At 34.6% G+C, this 26,349-nt stretch overlaps 2 protein-coding genes across 4 annotated transcripts; one reads left to right on the top strand and one right to left on the bottom strand.

The window, feature by feature from the left end:
- Positions 1 to 652: 652 nt before the first annotated feature.
- On the bottom strand, positions 653 to 3,705 carry LOC137740077 (nuclear-pore anchor). Of its 3 annotated transcripts, XM_068479876.2 has the most exons (5): positions 1,838 to 2,025; positions 1,626 to 1,730; positions 1,359 to 1,507; positions 1,083 to 1,262; positions 653 to 957 (listed from the first exon to the last, which is right to left on the bottom strand). In XM_068479876.2, exons 1-5 carry the CDS (start codon positions 1,880 to 1,882, stop codon positions 801 to 803), a joined length of 636 nt encoding a protein of 211 aa, XP_068335977.2. In that variant the 5' UTR covers positions 1,883 to 2,025; the 3' UTR covers positions 653 to 800. The 3 variants fall into 3 exon arrangements, 2 of the variants coding, with proteins under 2 accessions (XP_068335977.2, XP_068335976.2); XM_068479875.2 differs by having other exon boundaries at positions 1,083 to 1,507; XR_011069132.2 differs by lacking the exons at positions 653 to 957; positions 1,083 to 1,262; positions 1,838 to 2,025 and adding an exon at positions 3,271 to 3,705 and having other exon boundaries at positions 1,263 to 1,507.
- A 2,351-nt stretch (positions 3,706 to 6,056) lies between these two features.
- On the top strand, positions 6,057 to 6,655 carry LOC148694067 (small polypeptide DEVIL 3-like). The gene has a single exon (XM_088700447.1). The coding sequence runs from the start codon at positions 6,154 to 6,156 to the stop codon at positions 6,304 to 6,306; it is 153 nt and encodes a 50-aa protein (XP_088556573.1). The 5' UTR covers positions 6,057 to 6,153; the 3' UTR covers positions 6,307 to 6,655.
- The last annotated feature ends 19,694 nt before the right edge of the window (positions 6,656 to 26,349 follow it).

Raw genomic sequence — 26,349 nt, 5'->3', positions numbered from 1 at the left:
ACCCATCAACTAGAAAGCACATAAGATGGGTACAAAATTGCTCATTACTGTATCCAGATTGGCAGATTCTGAGCAGAATGGTCCATCTTGTTTGGGTTTGTGGAGTGTTCTGAATAGATATTAAACATTCGAGATTCTTTACAATGTGAGTTTCTTTATTTGTCTTATAGTTATTTCACAATTATCGGTTATATATCATTCTCCTTGGTGGAGAACCAATCAATTACCATTTTTTATCATCAAACTATCCACACTCTTTATGTTTCGGAAGTGCTCTTTCGCATGGTTATTATTATTATTTTTCACAATTCTATTTATTTCTGATTTTGTAAATTAAGTAAATAAAAAGGGAATCAAACAAAAAGAATCACTAAAAAAAATATGAGCGTTGCACACAATAAATTATATGTGCCCCTTGAGGCCAAAAAGCATCAACAATTGTGCCCATAGACCAATAACAACAGTGCAACAACTATTTCTATTTGTGCCCTCCATAGGCGTTGCCTTTGATGATAACACACAATAGGATGTTTTGTGCCCAAAGGCTAAGCACAAATAGGGGTTCTTTTGTGTCTCACTTCTGACAACACTGACTTTTTCAAGCCATGTTAGCACAGTTTTGTTTTTGTGCCCAATAGGTAAAATATTAAAATACAAAAAGAACAAATTCAAATATTACAAACAAGCTTATACAATTTAGTTCTACAAACAATCAATTCATACAAATAATAAAAACAACAATTCCTAATACATGTTTTCTTCTATGAAAGTAAAGCCAATTCCTAGTACTTAATGTTAATTCATGTTTTCTTCTTGAATAAGCAACTAAATACATGAGGTTGACAGAGCTTATAACAAACTAACCAAAAAGGAGAGCAAAACTGCCTCTGTTCTGGTCCGCTCGACGATTGTAACATGTCACAATAATAGTAGGCGCCAAGATTATGACAATAATAACTATTCAAAAAATTGACAAGAGTTTAAAAATTTGGACAAATACCAAGAGACGTGCACGTATGAAAAGCATAATTAAGGATACAACAAAAGATCTCTGAGGAAGGACAGTTAACAGCTTTGTTTACCTGGTCTTTGCCAGATCTTCCTCTAAACATTTCACTCGTTCTGCAGCCTGGTCTTCAGCCTTTCTTGTAGCTTCCCACATTAGTTCATATTTTCTATCATATTTTATAGCAGTACAAATTACCAAGTAACAACAATACCAAACATGCACTTCCTTGGACAATATCCCATGATCACAATACCTGAGAACTCTCAAGGAGAAGCTTGACGTCAGTTCTTTCTTCTGCAAAAAATAATTAAGTTGTACCACAATAATTTTTTGCATTGAAGAAAAATACTTTAATGCTACTCCATCTACTCGCGAAGAGTTTACAAAGGTGTGAAGGGATTCAATCATGCACCCTCGTTCTTCAGCTCTTTGTAACACTGCCGCAACTCTAGATGCAGCTTCATCAGTGTGTTTCTTGATCTCCATTTCAAAATTCTCCTGTAGTTCAAGATTCACAAAAACTCATCAAATAGTTTTCACAAGCAAAGCTGGTAGCACTAACTACTAAGCTAAACAAACAAGCTCCATACTTACAAACATTGAAACTCACACCAACCTTGAACTCCATTTCTCTATTTTCAAGCTGGTCAGAAAGATTCTGAACAAGGCTCCTGAGCTGCGCATTCTGATCAACTAGTCCATTTATGTCCTTGAAGGTCAACTATTTGCATTGTTATACCCAAAAGAAATTAGATACAATCAGCCACACACAAAAGAGACAAAGCATATGTTTGAAGTGATATTAAAGAAAACGAGCATCAAGCTCACGAGATGTTCAGACATGGCTCTCTCAGCATCAGATTCAGTGTTCATCTCAACAACGGCAACATTGCCATAGTTATTGTATATCACGGCATTTCAAGCTCCAAATATTTAGTGGGGAAAAAAAATCATTCACTAGGTTCACCGGGGAGACGTTGAGTTTCCTATGGGGTTCTTTAGATATAAACCCTTGAAACTCCTATTTTCCAAATAAAAACCCATCTAAATTTAAACATTCAAATAAAACCCAAATTTCAAATAGCCTACCATGTAGACAAATATATGACCAACTATTACAATACAATTACAACTTATGCCATAGAATCCTAATTTGGTCAATAAATGTTATTACTCATCCTAATTATGATGAGCAATTAATTCCATATGGATATTTTACCTTTCTTGTATCATAAATATTAGCAACATATATAAATTAATTTACCAAATTTAAAAGAGAAAGACAATCTTGTACAGAAAAAATAATATTGTTTGAATTATGTAATTACTTACATACAAATTAATTTACCTACTTATAAAATATTATACTAATAAACCTGCATTTTGAATCATGTAATTACCTACATATAAATATTATACTAATTTACCAACATTTAAATTAATTTACCTACTTATAAAATATTATACTAATTTACCTACATTTAAATTAATTTACATACTTATTAATATTATACTAATTTACCTACTTATTAATATTATACTAATTTACCTACATTTAAATTAATTTACCTATTCCAAAAAAAAAAAAAAAAAAATTAGTGATATTAGATAATGTTCGAATGTTGTGGGTTTGTGCTTGTAGGCAATTAAATAAACTTTTAATCTAATGCACATAAATCATGTAGGTAAATTAGACCATTTTGAAAGTAAACTAGACCCTTTAAATTTTGGTTTGATGTAATAGGTAAATTAGACTATTTTGTAGGTAAGAATTGTGCGGAACATATAGCTTTTGTTTTGTGTATTAGGGATTGGAATATTAGCCGAAGCTGTTTTAGGTTTATTGTTGTGTTGGTAGGTAAATTAACTTATATATGTAATGCACAAAATTATGAAATTAGTATTATTATTTTTCAATTAGCACGTTATAACAATTTGAAAGTTAATACATTGAATATATAATGAATGGCATGAATTATTTTGTAAAATATATAAAACTAATTAAATGGATATAACAAGTAATTGATCCAAAAACCCCATCCAAGTATTAATAGGGGTAGTTTAGGCATTCGAAAAATACATAATTTGAAAAGTCAAACTTAATTAAAGAATTTGTTTAATTGAAGGTTAGTCAATATGCTTTATTCAAGAAAACAAAAGGAGATGGGTTTTAGCGGAGGAAAATATAGTTTCAAGAGGTAATATCAAATTTTCAGAAAAAAAAATTACACAAAAAAGCTAAAAAGAAAAAAGACAATTACCCAGCTGGAAAAAAGATGAGGACCACGAAATCAATGAGGACGGCAGCGACGAAATCGATGAGGACGACGACGACTACTCCTCCCTCCCTCTCCTGAGTCGCACCCGCCCTTCCCTCACCACCGCCTCCCTACCCTACCCACCTCCTTCCCCTGATCCCTCCCTACCAAACCCGGATCCCAACCTGAATCCCGATTCGGACTCTCCATGCACCGATCTTCCCAACCCTTCCTTCACCAGGTTCGAGTATTGTGACGAAGGTGAGTCCAAACGCCTCCTCCGTAAACCGCCCCTCGATGACCCCGTAATTACCGAAACTGCCACTCCTTCCTCCGATTACGAGATCCTTTCTTGTGGAGATGACGTGCAGAAGGTTCCTGCCAAGGGCTTCTGGCAATGATGGAGCTCAAGAGCCAGAGGTGAGATAGAATATGAGGGAGGACAAGTGGAAGAGGAAAGTAAGGGAGATAGAGAGAATGAAAAGACTGAGTGGGGTGTGGGTGAGCCTGCTTTTGAAATTGAGTGGGGCCGCGTATGGGTGTGGTAGGAAGACACGAACATCGTGTCTTCAAAACCCAATGAATTTTTTTTTTTTTTTGTTTTGAAAGGAAGACGATATCATTAGCTTGGGAAACTTACAAAATGTCTTGGATGAGGGGATTCTAAATAACACTAGGAGGCTCCTCAACCCAAACTACTCTTGTCTCAATGAAGAACGCTACCTTTGCCAAACAATGAGCAATACTGTTATTACCCCTAGACACGGAAATAAACTTAGAAGCAGTAAACAAATTTGCAATATGAAGGACATCCCCCACTAGCAAATCCATGACCGAAGCACGATCCACACAAGTATTAATGATAAAAAGGCACGAAAATATTTTTAGTGTGTTTGTAAATTAATAAAAAAATTATGATTATTGATATCCATACACAGTGACACAATTTTGTGTGCTCAAATTTTAATAGGCACAAACACGCTTTCTTGAAGACACCAATTGTGACATCCCACATCGCCCAGGGAAGTGATCCTTGTATGTATATTCTCATCCCTACCTAGCACGAGGCCTTTTGGAAGCTCACTGGCTTCGGGTTCCGTGGGAACTCCGAAGTTAAGCGAGTAGCGTACGAGAGCATTCCCAGGATGGGTGACCCATCGGGAAGTTCTCGTCTGAGTTCCCAAAAACAAAACCATGAGGGCGTGGTCGGGGCCCAAAGCGGACAATATCGTGCCTACGGTGGTGGAGCGGGCCCGGGAAGTGGTCCCCCTAGGCCGGGATGTGACACCAATTAATGTGCCCTTTTATTTAGGAGACACATTTGAGATAGTTTTTGTGTTCTATGACATTTAAAAGCACAAATACACATATGTGCTCAATGAAATTGAAAAGGGCACAAATCAACTGTGCTCTTAGACCTTTTTTTGTAGTGAATGTAAATCTGCAGAAGAAGATAATAGATGTGCAGAAATCATTCTCATTATGTTTTCTCGTTTTCGTTGTATACATCTCGTGATAGGAAGCAACGAATGCAGTAAATTGCTTCGGAAACATCAGCTTTAGGTTCTATTGCAAGAAGTTCAATTTCATAGTATATATGTTTCTCCATATATTTAAATGCAGGGTTTTGTTCAACACAACACAACACAAAATAAAAAACTTGTCATTTCTAGTTTTTAAGCAATATATGAAAAATACCAAAACTTGTCACTTCTAGTTTTTGTTAACTAAGCTAACTAAGATACCGATCGAATTGCTTGCACTCCACTTTGCTCCGCGGTCTTAGAGGCATTTTATCGCACAACTTAGCCAGTTGACCGCCATGCTCGAGGAGTACATCAATGAAATGTCTGGCAACTTCAAAGATAGTAAAAATGGTGGGTAAGGAGTAAGGACGATAGCTAGCCTTCACTTGTGTGAATATAGATGTGACATTGCGTGCCCTCCCAACTTAAACCTAAACTTATGGTAAATGTTAGTAAACAAGTTGGAGTACTTTGTACAACACAAACCCTAAAGAATAATTAAACAAAAAACCGCAAATCCTTGTTGAGATTTGCACAATCTTATCCAAAACGAAATTAGGCGACTTAATACAATGAACAAAACAGTTTAGGAGAAACATAATCTTTGATTTAACCAAGAACAAACTTTGTTCATTCTTCACTCTTGCTTTTATGCCCGCGTTTAAAAGAACCCTAACGAATTAGAAAATATTGAATGGACAACTCACACGGGCCGGAAGGCCTTCTCTAATGATGAAAAGTCAGAAAAATAAGGGAGCTGAATATTTTAGGTTTTATTTATTTTCATCTTGAAAATAATTATTAACACTTATGCTTTCTTTAATTATTTATTTTTGGTCAATAACAATTATGCTTGATTTCCTGTATTGAGCATGCAGTTGACGACATGACAAGGATGATTCAGGGCCTTGGGAACACTGGCAGTTTGGCATGCCAAATTGCTCAAATATCTACGAATGTAACTCATTTCTCAGATGATTTTATTTTCTCGTTTTTGTTTTTGGTTTTTCTTTTTGATGAATGGCCGACCAATTTTCTTGGTGGTTGATGCCCACATAAATGTTGGGTGAGAGGATGACGTGTCAGGCGGGCTATGGGGTGATTTGGAAAATTTAAAAAAATTGTAAATTTAAGTGCATGAAATTTTGAATCCTGCACAGAAAATTAGGTAGGGTTTTGGGTGGGGGCCGACTGCATATGTGCATTTTCTTTTGGAACGTTGGACCACACCACTCTCCTTATTTATATGAAGCCCTTCCAAGTTTCCTTTCAAAACATAGCAAAGAAGTTATAAATCTCTGTGTTTCTCCAACTCTTTCCTTGTTGTGTATTAACAATATATACGTCTATATATATAGATATGAAACTTAGCAGTTCAGGCATGGAAGCTGATCAGTCTAGCAAGAAAAATAGTGTTTCATGCAAAAGGCTTGGGGGGTATCTTAGACAACAGAAAGGAAGGCTCTACATCATTAGGAGATGTGTAATCATGCTTCTCTGCTGGCACGACTAATTTCCCACCCACCAAGTCTTCAACATTCGTAGTTTGTTCAGAGTGTGAAACTCACGTCGGGAAAGTAAGAGACGATATCTGTTCTTAATCCAACTTGAAGCAAATTTGCAACCATTGCTCGCAGCTGCAGTGAAGTTTTCAGCAAACAGTTAATTATCTCCAGATCTCTCTCTGATGATTTGTGCCACCCTTCTTCTTTATGACGATGATGTGTAAATGGCAAAGAGAAATGTTAGTGATGATGAAAGTTGTTTTTTCTTTCCCGCAGAAGAAGCCTTTCTTTTGGGCATTTGTACTATAGAAATTATTTGAATTAACTAATTAGATATGCCGAACCAATTTTAGAGTATTTTGTCTCCTTTACTACTGTGTGTGCGCGTATATACTAGTTTTGGTTGTTTAATTAATTCCTGGATAATCAATTTAGTCAATTAATAAGTACTTTATTTGGTAATATAAGGGTGAGAAACGGTTATAGTAACCCAGAAATTTGGAAATTATATATATAGTAGCTTGGTTACAAATGGAAAGGTTCTTCAGCCTCTTGTTACATATTTTCTCAAAGTAGAGAAGTGATGTTTTATTCTTTAGTCAGAAAAATATTGCAGGGTCAAAGAGGTAGCTATTCCCGGAAGAAAAGAAAAAAGAGCACCCTGTGAATCCGTGATGCAGTATCATGGCTGCTGCTACCACATTGGTGATGAGTGTTGGTTATATTTCTGTCCTTGTGAGAGTTTGTGTCTCTCCACTTGTGTGTTTATCTCCTTCGTCAAATAAAACACATTATATACCACCGATAATACATCATATTTTCTCGAGTTTGTAAGGTGTGTTTTTTATTTTAGGTGCTGTCAACTCAACTTTCAAATTCATATTGAAAAAGTGTGGGTGATCACATGCGAGTCGTACCCTATGATTGGAGTAGATATTAATTCTACTTTGGATTCATCTTCATTCCAAACAAATCTACTACTGTTCCTTTTTACCACCTTCACATATAGAGTAACTGCTAAGGTGACTTTATAAGTGAGTACCAATGTATGTGCTTATTTAACACTAACCCTTATTGTTTAAGAGTACACAGTCCATCAAATTCCCCTACTTTGATGAGAAAAAAAAAAGAAACTATACATACGAGTTATTTTCATGCACTCTCTTCGTTATTTCAGTTTATTAATTTGTTTTACTTTGTTCAATCTAGAGACGACAACAAAAAAGAAATATGCACGTGGAGAAAAGGACAATGCAAAAATCACTTGATGTATGTATATATATCTATCTACATGGAACTAGGAGCAGTAGGACAACATGAACATGGAACATGGAGGTTGCCAATTAATAAGAACCTTATCTTCTGATTTCAAGGTTTGCCTGGCATCAAACATGCTTAAGTTCTATAACTAAGGCAGTGGCGCATACCAAATGAAAGCAAAGGCAGGATGAAATTAGGTACGCGTAATGCACACATATATCCACCTTACCTAACTACCTAATGAAGGCTGTAGGCAAACTAGACCTAAGCCGATATAATGGGTACTGTTCAAGACTTTTAGCTAAGTGTAGCTCTGAGACTGGCAAAAACTTAGTTGCATTCAAATACGCACATGAGTGAGAGATGACACAATCGGTGTATATATGTATAGAGTTTATACTAGTTGATGTGGAGCTAAGTCAAGTAGAACAATGTGGTTTATATTATTAGAAAAGATAAAAAACCATTATGATATTGGAAATTAATATTCTACTAAAAACTTGAAAAACTAATTTGTTTTGAAAATTTTGAGTTGTAGTTCACCAAATGTATCATTATGAATTATATCAAAGTTGTGCCCCAGTCGAAATTGATCCAAAATTAAGGAGGAGATGCTATATCTCAATTCTCATCTTGATCCGACAAATTTTTACATATGTTAGTTCTCCAAACATGTTGGAATGAAGAGAGTTGATTTTCTAATGAATATGCATGAATGAGTTGCTTCTTTAAGGAAATCAAACCTCGTGCAGCTATATTAACTTAACTTAGTAAACGTGTTTGGCATATATCATGTATATATCATGTATCCATGCCAACTAAAGTGGAAACAAAACTGTTTTATTAAACAAGAAAAAAGTTTGGACCGCTTTTAATCTTGAGACTCATATGATATGAGTATATCAAAATTATAACGTTCCGTATCATTAATAATACAATATTATGAATATAAAAAAAAATTCCCACAGCTACGATGGCATTGACAGCATTAAACGTCTTCTACTCAATCTCACTGGCTTGAAGATATGAAACTGAAAACGTGGGTCTCGCTAAATTTATGAATCCTGTGACAGTATAAGCCACTTGTACGGGCAGAATGTGTGATCAACCCAGATAAGTCAGGATCCTTTATTTTCTTACCGTTTGCTGTTGGTCCCAAAACAAAGGGACAATGAGAAAAATAAAAATAAAAAGTAACAAATTTTTTAATTAAATTTTGTAAATCAAATAATGTAATTTTTAATAATTAAATTATTACTTAACGTAGTTATTTTTTATTTGTAATACATAATTTAATTTAAAATTTTAATCTATGATCCAAAGTAAAGTTATGCGCATGCGAAATCAAGTGAGAACATGACTACAAGACTACAAGTCAAGAGCAGCACGGTAACCACTCGTTTCTAAATTCTTTTGCGGCCAATCGCAATCTGCCACCGCACGATCAGGGAAGCGATAAAGTGTTGGCCGTTCAAAGTGGCAGCCTTATCTTGCCCACGTGCACCTCCTAATCCTCAAGGCCCACGTCTGCATCCACCACAACTTCTGTCTTTCAATCCCGAACAAATGACTTGTTCAGTTGTTTTATGTTCACACATCAAAGTTTTTACTTCCGGTTTTCTTTTAACAGTTTCTGGTTATATTTGTTTAGATCAGGTGGTAAATCTCAGAGTGATCAACGTCAATATGTCTGCAAAAAGTACTCAACTTAATCTAAATTATACATCAAATAGAGTGTATAATGACATGCACTAAGGCTTATAAAAACAATATTATATAGTTTTACCGAAAAACGGAATCCTGTTAACATACACTTTACAAAGCATGATCTTGCTCGTTGAACGCAACATTTGCATAATTTGTATGCTTACTACTTTACATTTTATAAAGGGGCAATTTGAATACGGTCCTTAACAATTAATATTATTTAATTGAAACCTTATTTGTTTTTAGTTTTTTATCGAACTCCATGACATTAATGTAATAATGTAAGTTACTATAGTTTTTAAATTAAAAATTAAAATTTGTATTTGTTTATATTAATGAGATTTTAAATAAAACCCATAATTTGTGGGATTAAAAATAATAAAATATAAATTATACTCTCTATTATATTGTGTGTATGTATATATATTTATATATATATATAGGTACATTCATCAAAATTAACAAAAAAAAAAATTATTGTACCAAAATATGGATACATTCTTCAAAACCACAGGAAAAAAAAATATTAGACTTAATAACATTAGTAAATTTCTTCGATTAAACTTGACATTGATACATTCTCAAATCAACGAAAAAAACTGTACCCATATAAGTTTAAAAATGGATTAGAAAATTTTGAATGGATTTTATATTGAAAAATTGGGTACATTTTATATAAAAAAAAAAAAAAAAAGGTACATTTTACATATAACAAATTGGTATATTTAAGAATGGGTACATTTAAGATTAAAAAAATTGAAAATTATATGAATGGGTACATTTAAGATTAAAAAATTGAGAATCTTTTTATAATAAAACTAATGGGTACAAACTTAGAATTTAAGATTAAAAAATTTAGAATCTTTTTATAAAAAACTAATGGTACAAACTTATTCTAATATATATATATATATATATATATATTTGAAATGTTTGAATTGAAAATTAATTAGGAGTTTAATAGAGGTGTGAGTATTAAAACCCTAAATCAATTACTAATTTTTATTTAAAAAAATTATGTAATAAACATGTAAAACTAGGGACGGCCGGATACGTACTAATTTTTCCTTGTATAAATTTTGCATTTTTAAGTATATTGGTGTGTAGCGGCATATTGATCGAGCTAGGGAATGTTTATTCTCGCGTGTTTGCCAAGTGTACAACTCATACCAATTACCAATTGATGCAGAGAGAGAATGAAAATACCATAATAAAAGGAATGTGAATTTGAAGATCCACTATTTTTAAGCGCAACGAGGGACTTGAAAACCTTAAAGTCTCGTTTCTAATATCACTACGCAATTGCAGAGAACTTCAAAATCTGCACTAAAATATAAAGAGAAACACCGATTTATTTTATTAATCGAAACATCCAAATCTGCACTATTTCCATCAAGAAATTGGATATATAACATAACTATTTTAAATTTAGAAAAAAAATTGAAAAGAAAAAAAAACACATAAAAGTAATCAGATAATGTTAGAGATCGGATGAGCCTTGGTGTTTAAAGAATCTCTCTGTCCAGTTCACTAGAGAATTCCTAGTGCTCCTGCGTACGTATTGGGATATTGTGACCAGGGCCCAATGGCATAATCTATCATGAATGTGGCTAGAGATTTTGGATTGCAAGCCTGGAGAACATATGTATATATATGCGACCAAATATAGCTGGGTAGAGACAAGAAAGTTAAGATCCCTTATGTGTGGAATTTGTAGTTATATTTTTCAGCACATATACACACACTTACTATCAGTAGAATTAATCTTCCCACTCTACTAGTTAAAAGGTTAGAAGAAAGCACATTGATGCATAAAACATTTGTCCTGCCTGCAGTAGTCTACTTACATATTCCCTACCGAAGGATCGCATTATTTTGATCACTTGGCAGAATTCAGAAATTAAGCCAATGCCTGCACAAATACTATAAAATAGATCGATGAGAAAACTATAAGAATCATTTTCTAACTTACAAGTACATGTTACTTTGATTCGAAAGCTTTTCACACATGCAATTTTTCCGTCATCCAAGCATATCCACCCTTATAGCAGAACTGTCAAGTAAGCTCAGTTTTAATAAAGTTCAAGTTACAACAAATGCAGTATTTACTATATAGACTATCTGATATTGTTAGGATACTGCTAGATGGCATACTAGGATGATGACATCTGTACAAGGTTGTTAGTAGTTAGTTACTTGTTAACAGATAAATAACAGATTGTAAAGATAGAAAGGCAATTAATGAAATATTGATTGTTTGTATGGTTTTTTTATTAACATCCCATATTTTGTTGACTACACCCCCACATAATGATTTAATATTAAATTGCTCATAAAATGATTATTAAAGCCCTAAAATGTTCTAAAAATTAAAAAGAAGATTCTAAATACACCCCAAGTTCTTTCTTGAGTCATGCCTAAAATTTACTTCTACGCTCTCACATAAGCAATATGACTATTTTTCCAGAAATGAATGAATAGGTTTTCCGTAAAAGTTTGAAACTCATTGTGAAACTCCATCACTTCAATAGATATAAATACAACTGCAAGACTTAAACCCTTTTGCCCTCGAGTCAGTTTGGGTGAGGCTTGTGTCCTTTTGTCTTTGCTTTAATGAAAACTCATTTCGACTAAAAGAAATATTGAAGTTTGTGAAGACGAATAAGCGGGTTTGATGTGGGGTGTATGTGAGGAGTTTAGACTGTGAGGGTAGCTTGGGAAAGAATGTGGGGTGTATTAAGATATTTTTTTAATTTAAAAAGTGGATGTGGGGTGTTTTAAGTACGTGGGGTGTAATCAACAAAATATGGGGTGCTAGTAAAACAACGGGAGACTTTGGATGCGGTCCTTAGTTATAAATATTCTTTGATTGAGATCTTGTTGGTTTTTAATTTTTGATCGAGGTCCCTGAAATTAATGTGATAATTTATTTCTATGTATGTTACTATATTTTTTAAATTAAAAATTAGAAATTTTAGTTATTTATATAAATGAGATTTTAAATAATAAAAAACCATAATTTGTGGGTTTAAAAATATTAAAATATAAATATACTATTGTGTGTGTGTATATATATAAACATGGATACTTTCATCAAAATTAACCAAAAAATTTATTGTATCAAAACATGGGTACATTCTTCAAAATCACAAAAAAAAGAAGATATTAGGCTTAATAACATTAGTAAATTTCTTCGATTAAACTTGACATAGATACATTTTAAAATCAAAGAAAAAAGAATGTACCCATATAAGTTTAAAAATGGATTAGAAAAAAATTGAATAGATTATATATATATATATATATATATATATATATATGAAGAAAATTGGTACAAGTTAAAGAAGAATTACAAACTAAAAATGGGTACAAACTAAAACTAAAAATATATGATACAAAATTTAATCATAAATATAAATATACTAATTGTAACATTTTTAACGTTAAATGAATATATTTAGAAATAAAAAAATATTTTATTATTGAAATAATTAATGATGTTATTAATACCTAAGGACCTTGATAAAAAATTGAAAAGGAATAGAATTTTAATCAATGGAGTTGCAAAAGGAAGGATGAGAACCTAATTTCTCCATAAAACAACCCTTGTTTGTATTGTTGTTCTGTTATCCCATCTCTGTGCAATTGTGGAAGATGTAAAGTAGGGTTCTAACAGATATATGTCCGTCTGCTTAAAATATGAAACACACACACACACACACACAAAAATAAGCTGCTCCAAATTAAAGGAACAAAGTAAACATTTATCTCTATAAGCGTAGGACGAGCCTAAAAAATATGTTTGAGTGGTTCTTTGTGCTTGAAAGGGTTCCTCTTTAAGCCACCTCGATCATCGTCTAGCCAGCAAAGCAGTTAATTTTCAACTTAAAAAGTATTAATCTTAATGACTAAATGCTTGGCTGAACAAGCATTTTGATGCTTCAATTAAGACCCAGAAATCGCGCACTGCCCAGCTGTTAAAATGACTGGAGATTAGTGTTTTACGGGTTCAAATTTGACCAGTATGATTCTGTTCTTGACCTTGATCTTCTCTCATTGTGCCCTCCCAACAATCTTAAGCAGTGATCACTTGATAACCAATACGTTATTACCTTAAACAGAATTCGTTTCCATCCCCCTAATGTTCAAAGCAACTGACCAGCCAAAATGTTAATTCTACACAAGCACATCCAACACATTAATTTGTACCAAAAATGGCTTGAAATGTTGGAAGGGACGAATCACAACCAATTGTGAATTTCGAATTTCCAGAACTCGAGGAATTGTCAGGTTATAGGTATTAAGAGTTCCACACCATTAGTTAGATGATTAGTTAAATGATTGTACAAGTCAGCAATTAATTAGTAAGTTTGTTAATATTGATTAGGGTTGTTAGGCTTTCTTTTATAAAAATAGAGTTGTATAATCTTTATTTTTCAGCTAATACAAGTATCACTTCTCTCTCTAAACTCTCTCTAGTTCTTCATATTTCTCACCGTTATTCTTCTTCATTTTCTCTTCAGTTTTGAAATACTTCAATGTAGTTAACAATAGAATGGGGACAATAATCATGATTAATCTCCGGACGATGTGAAAAGGAAAGCCTTTTATAACATGATACACTGACCAATCCATAACATTCCACTCGCCCTAAAAAGTCACAGGCCTGAAATACAGCACCATCCATGTCTCACCCTAGATATCTCAATTTCATGTTGGTAACGACTGACAACAATAAACTCTATATATATTGGAAAGAGATCATCTCTGGTTATTTTTCATCAAGGTTATCAGATCAAGTAATTCGAACCTTTTAAATTTCATTCAATAGTAAAAAATTATCATACCTTTTAAGAGATCAAAACAAATGGACCGTTAAATAAAATTTGAAAAATCTGAATCACTTGATTTAATGATTTTAGTGGAAGAGATCCAAAAAGATCTCTTTCCATATATATCATTCTGCAGTGCTCCACCAACCAAATTAATATGTAATTTAAGTTGTTCGCATTAAGTAGCGTCATATTTATCATGCTATGTAATATATACACACACACACACACACACACATATATAGAGAGAGAGAGAGAGAGAGAGAGAGAGAGAGAGAGAGAGAGAGATGATCAATTCCCATTACAATTACCTGATCATCAGAAAGTTATTCACATTAAGTAGTGTAATAATGCATGCTGTATAGGAAATCTGCAGGCAGATTTAACAGTGAAACTTGTGGAATGATCAAAACTTCATCTTTGTGAGGACGTGAAGATAAAAAACTCTCACATTGATAAAATAAAAAATAAAAAAATAAAAAATAAAAAATAAAAACTCTTGTAATGACTTATAAGAAGTTGAGATACTCCTCATATTTATTATTATTGGTTTTATGGTGAACCCCCAATTTATTTTTTTCATGGTATCAGAGCAGGTTGACGCACGTGTGAAGGTCAACGGCCACACGTGCTCTACATCACCTAGTTCGTGTCGTCTATGTGTTTAGGTAAAAATTTGCGCGTGTGGATACCTCGCATCAGTGAAAGAAAAAAACTTTGCAAGAACTCATTAGGTTTATTAGAAATGTTTCCGTTGTACAGTACGTTATGGTAAACAATAATATGTGCGCGTGTGAGAGAAAAAAAAAGAGGGTTTAGGTTTTGTGTGGCTTATGAGTTATGCGTCCGGGAGAGAGGTATTCTGATTTTGTGCAGGAAAATGTTAACACTGCCGTTCTATTGCTGATGTTATTTACCCTTTTTTTTTTTTTTTTTAATCAAATGGTGTTATTTACTTTTAACCATTATGAAAAGTTTTAGATAGCCTCTGTTTATTTAATAGGTGATTTTATATAAAATCAATAAAATGTTATAAATATTAACAAGGGGCATTTAGATCCAGGTCCAAAAAAATCAGTTACTTTTGGATTGAGTCCAGTTAGATATTCTTCCCAGTTTAGGTCTAGTTGATCTCATCTTATTCCCGTTTTGCCCTTTATAGTAAAAATAAATATATATTTAAATTTCCTAATTTATGCATTATTTACTCAAATTTGAATTTCAAAATTTGAATCTTCAAATTCCTCAGTCTAGCCACAATTTAAGGAAAAAAATTTAAAAGTAAGTTCATGTGTATGACTATAAACCCACGACTTAAGTTGAAATGAATGATATATATAAAACATATGAACAAAACCTATGAACAAAAACCTGTGATATAGGTAGACTATGAACAAAAACCTGTAATATAAGCAATGAACAAAAACCTATGGTATAGGTAGATAAATATTTTTAATTTGAATTAGAATATCAAGAACTAATGTGTGTGTGCACTATTAATCCATGATATAAGGTAGATAGAACAAGATAACCTATGATACAGGTAGAAAAACACAATTAACTTGAGACAAATTATCAATAATGTGTGATAGGTAGATAATACAATTTATCCATGACACATGTAGTATAAAACACACATAGGTAGGTTAGAAAAAAAGATGTGATATATATACCAAGAAGATCCATAGAAAATGATGAATAAAAAGATGATGCTGAGGGAGTAAAACACGAAGAGGTTTAGAATAGAAAAAAAAAAAAAAATTAAAGCATATACAAGATTGGCTAAATTCTACAAATCAAACCAACAATAGAAATTTGAGTTGGACATCTTTGATCATCTACGCTTGGGAGCAGGGAGGAGGGAAAAAAAGAAGATATCATGAGGGATGAGAAGGAGACATCGTGAGGGAGAAAGAGAAGGAAGAATAGGAAACGTTTTAAAGAGAATTAAATTCCTATACTTAATCCGATCATTAAGCATAAGATAATCCTATGAATAAGGATTAAAAATCATCATAAATATAAAAAAATTAAGAATATATTAATTACTTAATTAGTCAATTTAGGGATAAATTTGGCAAAAGAACAAAAATAAGCTGATGTGTACAATGAGCCATTGGACCTAAGTCAATAATTAAGCAAAATTGGACTATACCTCACAAAGGCTCACAAAATTGGACTCATATCAAATTTTCTCTATTAACAATATATCAACAATATTTATACTAATAATAAATAGGTCAATCATGTATCACGATACTTAAATGCATTTAAAATAAACAAATATTCCATAATTTGCCACTACAGTTGGCATCCACTTCAACTGACACCTCATTTCTCATTGTCTTATAGTTTGGAATAAGTCAATATGGATCAGACATTGCAACGTAGTCTGTTGAAGAAAAATTTTATGCCTCAAACCAGTTCATCAATATCATCACGCAATCAGGTTCTTCCAAAACAACGGTTTTTATCTCGATATTTTTGCAGACCTGATAGCATGAACATTCACCATAATGCATTACCCAACTTTACGTTTTTCGAATTTTAGATTCTACATAAATTGTGTATGCATTATATTCATAATTGTTGAACTATGTGAATTTGATATTGCCATGAATTGCATCAAATATATATCCATGCATTGAATTATATATTTATATACATGCAATTGAATTTAATTACAAAAAAAAAAAAAAAAAAGGATTCGTTTGAACCTAAACCCAAGAGCAAAGATGAGACCATGGAGCCCCACAAGTCTCCAAACCCAGAACCTGATGCAATCACCGGTGTCACCATCGATTTCTGACACAAGCACGGCATACAGCCATGCCCAGCCACCACGGCTGCTTTCCTGACGACCTGAAGTCGTCCTCATCAAAATCGTGGATGAGATTTTTGAAATCTTGTCGGAGTTCGAAACCCTAACTTGAACCCGAGGGTTTCTTGGTTTGTAGACCTCGAGTTTTGACTCTTCGTCACCTGGGAAGAGGTTCTATGGTGAACTATAGCCCCATACCGCCGCTAAAAGCGACGAGTTCAACGTTCTTCCTTGGCGAACACACCCAACCCATAGCTGGGTTGTTCTTCTGATCCAAAAACCAAGCCCTCTAGGCTTTAGCTCTTCCTGACCCAAATCAAAACCCAGATTTGGCTTTTGGGTTTGTTGTCGCATGCCCTATCTTTCGGCCCACTTGCCAGCCCAATTGGGCTTTGGTGTCCCTATGTCCTGCGACACACTGGATTGCGTCATCTCATGGGTTCACCTGTCTGCGCCGCACACGATCCCAGCTTATGCTGGAGGATGTTACACTATTTTGCACAACACTGAATCTTTACCCTTTTCATGGGCTCTTCCTTAGATCTGACCCATTTTTTCCCTCTCTTACCTTGGGTCTGCAGCCCACCCAAGACAATTTCAGCCTAATCTGGGCTTGGACCTCAGTGCAGAGATTTGCTTAGCCCACATGTGGGCTTTGCCTATGTTTTTTTAGCCTCGAGCTTAAATTTGCCCTGACATATCGTATCTGCGTGTTTTTGGTTGTGCGGTCTATGTGCTAATTTCGCCGCCCTTATGTACAAAAATGGGGTCTCAGTGATGAAAATCTATGTTGGATATGATTATTCTTCGATCATTCATTACTTAAAACCATTGATAGGCAATATGTTTACCACTCGTTTCACAAATTGTCACTTCTAGGAGACAGTCTTCCCGTGGTTAGGGGAAGATAAGAACGTCAACGTTCCTAAAAAACAACACGAATAATCATGGACGACTCCCACTTTATGTCATTTAGATCACTGCACTGCTCAGTCTGAAACTAAAGTGCAACGCATATTAGAGCTTCAAAGCATAGCTCAGAGCATGCCATATCTTTTCACCGATCTAGCATAAGTGACAAGATCATATATTTCAGCTGCAAATACGCCTGCAAAGATGGATATACCAAATATACGACGAACTTCCCTCATGGAGGCTCGTGACGCCAACTTTGGTGATCCACATACATTAGCGGCTAACCAATCTTCTACCCCTACATATAAGCGTGGCAGACCTCCTAGTTCAAAGGATTCACACCCTTGAAACAGGAAACCCAGGACACAAGCCCCTGAAGAGCCTACCGTGAATCCAACTGCTGCTTACTTATTCTATCTAACTTATGAGAAAATTCTAGATTATGAAAGTGTCCTTGAAGAGACGAATCCACCTCCCGAGAAATGTGATATTTCGGTCTATTATGCTAGCTTAGATGATGTGTGGTGTAGAAATGAGATGATCATCAACGATGCATTAACACATGCAGTAGCTACTGAGATTATGTTAAGCGATGACATTGAACACTATTTTGTTGATGAATGTCAATGTAGAACCGATTGGTCAAATTGGAAACAAGCAATCCAAGTCGAAGTCGATTCACTTGCGAAACGTAAGGTGTTTGGACATGTAGCTCCTACTCTTCCATAAGTGAAGCCCATTGGTTACAAGTAGGTTTTCGTTCATAATCGTAATGAGAATAACGAAATTATGTGTTACAAAGCTCATCTTGTTGCGCCAGGCTTCTCACAACGCATCAGGATTGACTATGACGAAACTTATTCACCCGTTATGGATGTGATTACTTTTTGCTACCTTATCAATTTGGTGGTATTCGAAAAACTGAGTATGCAGCTGATGGACGTAGTAACTGCCTATCTCTGTGAGGATCTTGATACGAAAATTTATATGAAAGTTCCTGAATGACTTATTGATTAGATCAAATGTTTCCAAATCCATGAACGCTATCAATTAGGTGGAGGCGTTCACTCTATAGTTTGAAGCAATGCGGAAGAATGTGGTATAACCGTCTGAGTGAGTATTTGACTAGTTAAGGATATGTGAACAATGAACTATGCCTTTGTGTGTTCATTAAGAAGTCACATTCTAGTTTTGCGATAATTCCAATATATATCAATAACATGAACCTCATTGAAACTCCTGAAGAGCTCGCGAAAACTGTTATGCACCCGAAGTCAGAATTTAAGATGAAAGATTTAGGAAAGATTCGATATTGTCTCAATCTCGAGATAAAGCACTATTCAGATGGAATCTTAGTACATTAATTAAACTACACCTAAAAGGTGTTGTGCCGCTTTAACAAGGATAAAAAGAAACCTTCGAGTACTCCTATGGTTATTCGATCGCTAGATGCAAAACGAGATCCCTTCCATCCGAATGAGGATGATAAAGGGATTTTGGAGCCTGAAGTTCCTTATCTAAGTGTAACAGGCACTGTACTTAGCTCAATGCACTAGACCTGACATCTCATTCAATGTTAATCTTTTGGCAAGATACAATAATGCACCAACACGCAGACACTGGACTGATGTTAAAGACATTTTTGGCTACCTTAAGGGCACTACGGATTTGGGCATGTTCTATCCCTATGAATCCTCGAGTGATGCTGCAACCCCCGCTTCTCGAGTCGATTATCGCCTTGTTGGTTATGCCGACGCATGATACTTATCTGATCCGCATAAGAAGCGTTCTCAAACGGGTTATGTCTTTACCGTTGGAGGCACCACAATCTCTTAGAGGTCAACTAAACATACCTTAGTTGCCACTTCGTCTAACCATGATAAAATTATCACCTTACATGAAGCAACTCGGGAATGCTTTTGGTTGAGAGTAGTTGTGGGCCATATTCGAAGCTTCTGTGATCTTTACCTCATCGTGGATGTCCCGACAACGATCTATGAAGACAACGCAGCATGCATCGAAAAACTCAAGAAAGGTTACCTCTAAGGAGACAACACCAAACACATTGCTCCGAAGTTATTCTTCTCACATCAACAACAAGAGCATCAAAAGATCAAATCCATTCACAAGACAATCCGGCCAACCTCTTCACCAAATCACTACTGAAGGTGACGTTTCAGAAGCTTGTTTAAGAAATTGGTATGCGTAAACTTTCTGAGTTGTAATATTGCTAGTTCTCTTTGGAATTATGTCAAACTCAGCGGATATCCTGAATTATACTTGCTTGATCTTAATGTAATTTTTTTCCCTACGATTAGGAGCATTTTTCCCACTAGGTTTTTGCTACCTAACTAAGTTTTAACGAGGCACCCACCTTGGGTTGATCATATCCCTGATGATGTCCGTAGACGTTTCTTTTGACTTTGAATTACTCACGCATTTTCCCTTAGATTATGGATTTTGTCCCTACTCTAGTTTTTGCCATAGCCTTAGGGTTTTTTAGTGAGGCTTACTTCCTTATGCAAGTTCCTACCTTATTGAGAATAGCGTTATTCCCAAAATCAGTGTCAACGAGTCGACTTCCTCAACTTCTACATGATGTCGAATCTACCTTAAGTATTTACACACTTAAGGGAGAGTGTTGTAAACTTTCCTAGTTTAAGTGTGATTGTATAAATACTATATTTGATTTTATTCTAGTTATTCTTTCCTATATGAACTTGTATTCCTTGAGGATGAAGGATTTCTTCTTCCTCTTATTACTATAAATAAAGGGAATTTTAACGAAAAGCTTCTAGTATTGTTCACTTTAACGAAAAACCAGATTTTTACACTAAAAAGTCAATCATGCTACTATTCACTTTACCCTTTATTTTGTCCTTATCGTTAAAACTCAAAGTTTTCAAACTTTTTTCATTAGTTTTCCTATAAATAAAAAGCAATGTGTATGGGGATAACACATCCTCTACACACATCCCTCTACACATTCTATAAACATATCTCTACAATCCCTCCTTGTCGCCAGCCCTTTCCCCTTATCAGATAAAATAGGCTACAACAATCTACACATACTTCTACCACTTTATTTTAAGTTTTGACTATATAGCTACTAGCTAAGCTATATATCCAATGGGCCCATTCCCATTTTCAACTTCTCTTCTAGGATTTGAATTCCAATTTTAATTTCTAGAACATGAGCAATTATATTTTTGGTTATAAAGAGTCAAGTTATAGATTATTTTAGCTAGAAAATAAACCAACAATTTATATCAAACAAATTATCGAAAGATTAACATATGTTAACCTATGAATCTATGAAAGATTGAAGAAAGAAACAATGACAAAAAGATGAACAAGGAAAGAAGATGAAGGAAATGCTCTCTGTATTTATCACAATAGTCGAATACAACTTAACAGAAAATGATCTCTACAACTTCCTTTTTATAGTCGTTAGGCCTATTGCAAAAGACCCAAATACCCTTACTAACAACCTCTAACTAACTCAATCATATGGTTATTACTCTCTCCTCAAACTAAACTTGGAGTATCCAAGTGGAGTTTGAACTAGCCAGGTATTTGAGACTGATCTGGAACTGTGAGAGCAAGATGTCTGCCATGCTTCAAGAATTAACTTGCTGCAAACAAGAAAGCACCTATTGACACCTTTGTAACTGCTGACCAAAACCTTTGCTTACCCCATTATCATCACACAAGATTACAACTTTAGTCGTTGGTGAAGCCATGATGAAAGCCACAAATACAATCCAGCTTTATCGTTAACATACCCAATAGATTTTCGACTTTGAACTAAGAAGCCATATTAACACACTCACTGTGTATGCAAATTACCCCTCCTAAATCTTTACAGAGACTGGCACCAAATCAACCAAGGAGATTAACACTTCTTATAGCTTCCTAAATCTTCCCAGATACTAACACCAAAATTAACCAAGGAGAATGACACTCCAAGAAATCAAATCAACCAAGATTCACAGAAAATACCCAAATAAGGAGACTGACACTCTAGATCGCATCACCTACCTCATACTTCTATTTAGGAGAATGACACTCCAAGATTCACATAAAGAATGACACTTTCTTCTTTAAACCCGCAAACTTTTACTCCCAACATATTCTCAAATCCCATAGTATGATACTCCAAGGAAAGACAAACCCCAAATCAACGCATCAAGATTCTAACCAACACACCCCAAAGCTTTACTTCAATCAAATCACGAAATTAAGGCAAAACAAACACCACAGCTTCAAAGAATAGGCATCATACAAAATCAATAAACGAAATCACCTGATTCACGAAACTCACACTAACAGATCTCCGAATAACACCGTTTCAGATCGCCAAACGCCCAATCTTCGAGCAACACCCCAACCAACGGAAGACTTCACCAAAATCGAACAAACTAACACAAAATTTTCCACTGAGACAATCAAACAAACAGTTGGAGTGCAGAAAGAAATATGAAACCTGAATCTTCAGTTCTTGAGTGAAAAAGCCTAGAAATCACACCGAAAATCAGCAACCATTCAAGATAGCACATCAGAAGTAGCAATGACCAATATTCTTGAATCCAAATATCACAAATCAGAACTCCAATTTGGGAAAAAATAAGGCATGGCCATGGATGGCAGCAACATGGATGATTTGGCCATCAGGTGCTTCGTCTCCATCAAGACCACGCTCAGTGACCGCCCCTCCAACATTGTCATCATTTAAGAGAGTTCGAAAAAAAAAAAACAGAAGTTGTCATACTTGGGTCAGGCGGAAGACCCGCTCGATATCAAAAAGTGTTATCTTGATGTCAATAGTCTCCGGGCCAGGGAGGAATTGGCGATTAGGCAAGCAAAGGCGGAGTCGAAGAGGATTGCCAAGAAGTTACAGGACGATCACGGAAGCACCGAAGAAAATCTAATGAAAAACGGAACCACCATAATCCATGGCGTAAGCCTAGTGGCTCTGATACCATGTTAACCTATGAATCTATGAAAGATTGAAGAAAGAAACAATGACAGAAAGATGAACAAGGAAAGAAGATGAAGGAAATGCTCTCTGTATTTATCACAATAGTCGAATAAAACTCAACAGAAAATGATCTCCACAACTTCCCTTTTATAGTCATTAGGCCTATTGCAAAAGACCCAAATACCCTCACTAACAACCTCTAACTAACTCAATCATATGGTTATAAACATAAGCATGGAAAACTTATGTGATTGGAATAAGTTGACTAAGTAAGGGTTCGGAACATTGGACCGATCTCTATAGCTTGAAAGGGAAGTTGACCGCTGAGGATGTGCCAATAGTGCAATTAAGCAGCAAACATCTGTTGTTGGTCATGGAGGAAATAGCACCCAAGCCTGGGTTGATATAATCACAAAAACCTTTGTGTCTTTAATTGTAAGAGAAAAGGACATCAAAGAGCATGATGGACATCTGGGCATGTATGTACCGTTGTTGGATATATATGTGAACTCCTATTGGAATTGAAGAGGAAATGACCACATTATTATTTGACGTGAACAAGGTAGGTCTATCTCTCTGCAGGCCGAAGCAAATGAAGTGACCCTACTTTCATTTCATTATTAATGGATTGCGAAGAAAGTTGATATTTCTCGTGGAACTAATTGATAAAAGAAAAGTTATTTAATTACTTATAAGGATTTATAAGGATATATAAGGTTCTTTTCTTCTTTTTTTAATGGGTGAGTGATATACTACCAACACGTTTTTTCCGTGTAGTGAATTTTTAAATCTAGTACGTAGATAACACAAATTGAATGATGTAAAGCACGTATAGCTGTTTAGGTTTACACATAAGATAACCTATTCTTATCTTAATATAGCTCAATTATTTATAAATGAATAGAAAGTTTCACATTTTTTTCGATATGAGATTCATGCTCTTATTGTACACATGAGACACTAGCTATAGCTAGCTTTCACCATCGGCACCAATCTCACCCACCCATTGTGTGAGCAGATCCTTATCTTCAATTCGTGCGAAGATATCTAATCGTTGTCCTTGAAACAACTATATAAAAAGACCTACCCTCCCTATCACGGCTTAAATCAAGTTTTCATGCCTTTTGGCCATCTTATATGGTCGTCATGCCCGTAACGTCTTTCTAATCTAGCTGTTATTACTGGTCTGTGGGTGCCTGGGAGGGGGCAGGGTGTATAGTAGATATATACATAAGATTTTTTTTTTTTTTTTTGGGAAAATAAGTTGTACGATAACATGCAAGTTGATGTTTTCTACGGGTATGGGATACACTGATGTTTCAAGGCTAGATTGCGATCGTTTAAAACAACATGACTAAGTGATTGATAATTTTATACTTCTACTCGTAGAGGAAAATCATGGTAGAAGTCTCCAACATTCATCAGGAAATGACATAAAAAACAACATGACTAGAATGATCGATAACCTAGCTTTTTCTCATTATACGCGTCCGGGAAAAGTTTATGATCCTCAATCGCTATCTAATTTGAAGAAAGTGGAAATAAGTTAATACTTGGAAATTTGGAATTCTTAGTTATGTCATGTTCAACCTACTGAATTAAGATCTTAAAATTGGGTTAACACAAAAGCAAGAATTGAGAATTATAACATATGAATCTGATCAAATTAATTAATGGGGCTGGAGTTTTTGATGCGTTGGAATATGCAATGGAAGGATCAACAAACGTTTAGATCAAAAAACAGAAATTGATTGGCCACTTAGTACTAAGGTCTAGTAGTATTCCTCTTCACTTCTAAGTTAGAGGTCATAAGTTTGATTTTCATCAAAAGCGAGTTTAAACCATATTATTGCTAGCCCATTATGAGGCTAAACCCATCCCTCCCCTTAGTATAGATAAAAAGGAAAACTCTAGCTAGCTTTATAAATTAATTTACATAAGTTGTACAAGTGTCAAAACTTGGATAGAGGCTGGATTGGATACAGCACGTATTTGCTCCGAGTGTTTCTTTAGGTCTCAGTTTCACATAATAGCTCGAGAGAAAGAGAGATTATCCTCTTTACACATTATCCTAACTAGGTGATCGAAGCAACCAACACTTAACACTTTTCGTTGTTCCAATGTCCATTCGATTTCGTGCATCAACAACTTTGTTCATTATTTTCTGCATCACTTTGATAAGTTATTGCCACACCAATTTTTTTTTTTTTTTAACTGAAATATTCAATTCATTGATAAGAGAAAGAGGGAAAGTACACGGCGGCATCAACGTCTACGACCTACAATCCTTAGAGTAAAATTCAAATTTTAGGTTCTAAACCTATCCCAACTTGCTCAAACCCTTAAGCCAAATATAAGTTTTAACCCAAAACTCATTTTGGGGTAAATTTAGGCCAAAATTCCTCTCATGTTAGTGGGTTGGCCCACTATATATGTGTATTTTTTTTAGTTTGATATTTATAAATTTATTGAATCCAACGGCTAAGATCTAATATGATTAAATTTAACGGTAAAGAAAAAGATATAATGGTCCAAATTTAAATCCAACGGCTAAAATAATTAAAAAAAATTATTTCATGTGTTTCATATTCTTTTATAGTATTCCACGAGTTTTATAGTGTAGGTTTAGTGATTTTCCAATATCTATAGGAATCTAAATATTTTGAGGTTAAAATGTTCATAAAATTAATTATGATAGTCTAAATAAATTTTTTTTAAAGTTACTTTAAGAATTCTAAATTTATTATTTAATAACCTCGGACTAAAAATTAACCCAGAAGGGTTGGAGTAGAAAACATATTTCTAGGTTAAAACTTTTAAGTATTAACTCAAAGATTGAAGATGGTCTCAAGTCTAAACACAATTACAGTCTTCAACTATATAGTAAATTTTTATGAAACATGCCAAAGGTTGAAACATGCCAATGTCGCTTTTAATTTAAATGAAATCCATGCCTGAGAGCATTTTCACCCATCTGATGGATTTGAGTTTAGAAATAGGTGTGGTAGTTACTATTCACTTATATAGTAAATTTTTTTTGGCTTCTCTTTATCACTTTCTACCTATTATAAACAGTGACTGTTATGACAGTTACTATTTACTAATTATTCAACGAATGAGATTAATTTTGAATAAGTTGTTGCGATTATGTTACTCTCCATCAATTGTAAATAGTAACTACCACGAACTCGGGGCTAGATTTGTCATGGCTGCTGCAAAGGCTGGCTGGCTTGGAGGAGTGGGTGGAATGGGTTTTGAAGTGGATTTTGGATTTGGCCATGGCAAAATTTCATGGGTGGAAATGCTCCGATGGTTTAGTTAGGCTAACACATTCCACTAGCCAGGGAAACACCCCAAATGAACCCTACTTGTTTTCCACCGATCCTCCTTTACTTTCCACCTTATATGATACTTAAAAAGAGGGTGAAAGCGACCCTAGATGGGATATTCAAAAAGCATACCTGCCTCGACAACACTACTTGCTACCTCTATAGCTGGGTAAAAGACAAAAGCATGTGCAAGCTTTAGCAATTTC

This window comes from Pyrus communis, chromosome 9 (assembly GCF_041283825.1).
Source record: "Pyrus communis isolate YQ-2024b chromosome 9, ASM4128382v1, whole genome shotgun sequence".
Lineage (NCBI taxonomy): Eukaryota > Viridiplantae > Streptophyta > Magnoliopsida > Rosales > Rosaceae > Pyrus > Pyrus communis.
This window is presented reverse-complemented; position numbering and strand designations above follow the sequence as displayed.

Excerpts from the sequence above, each read along its gene's own strand:
- LOC137740077 (XM_068479875.2), bottom strand. The coding sequence starts at position 1,882 with ATGAACACTGAATCTGATGCTGAGAGAGCCATGTCTGAACATCTC. Across the intron at positions 1,731-1,837 it reads GAGCCATGTCTGAACATCTC|TTGACCTTCAAGGACATAAA; the intron begins GTGAGCTTGATG and ends CAATGCAAATAG. Across the intron at positions 1,508-1,625 it reads ATAGAGAAATGGAGTTCAAG|GAGAATTTTGAAATGGAGAT; the intron begins GTTGGTGTGAGT and ends CTTGAACTACAG.
- LOC148694067 (XM_088700447.1), top strand. The coding sequence starts at position 6,154 with ATGAAACTTAGCAGTTCAGGCATGGAAGCTGATCAGTCTAGCAAGAAA.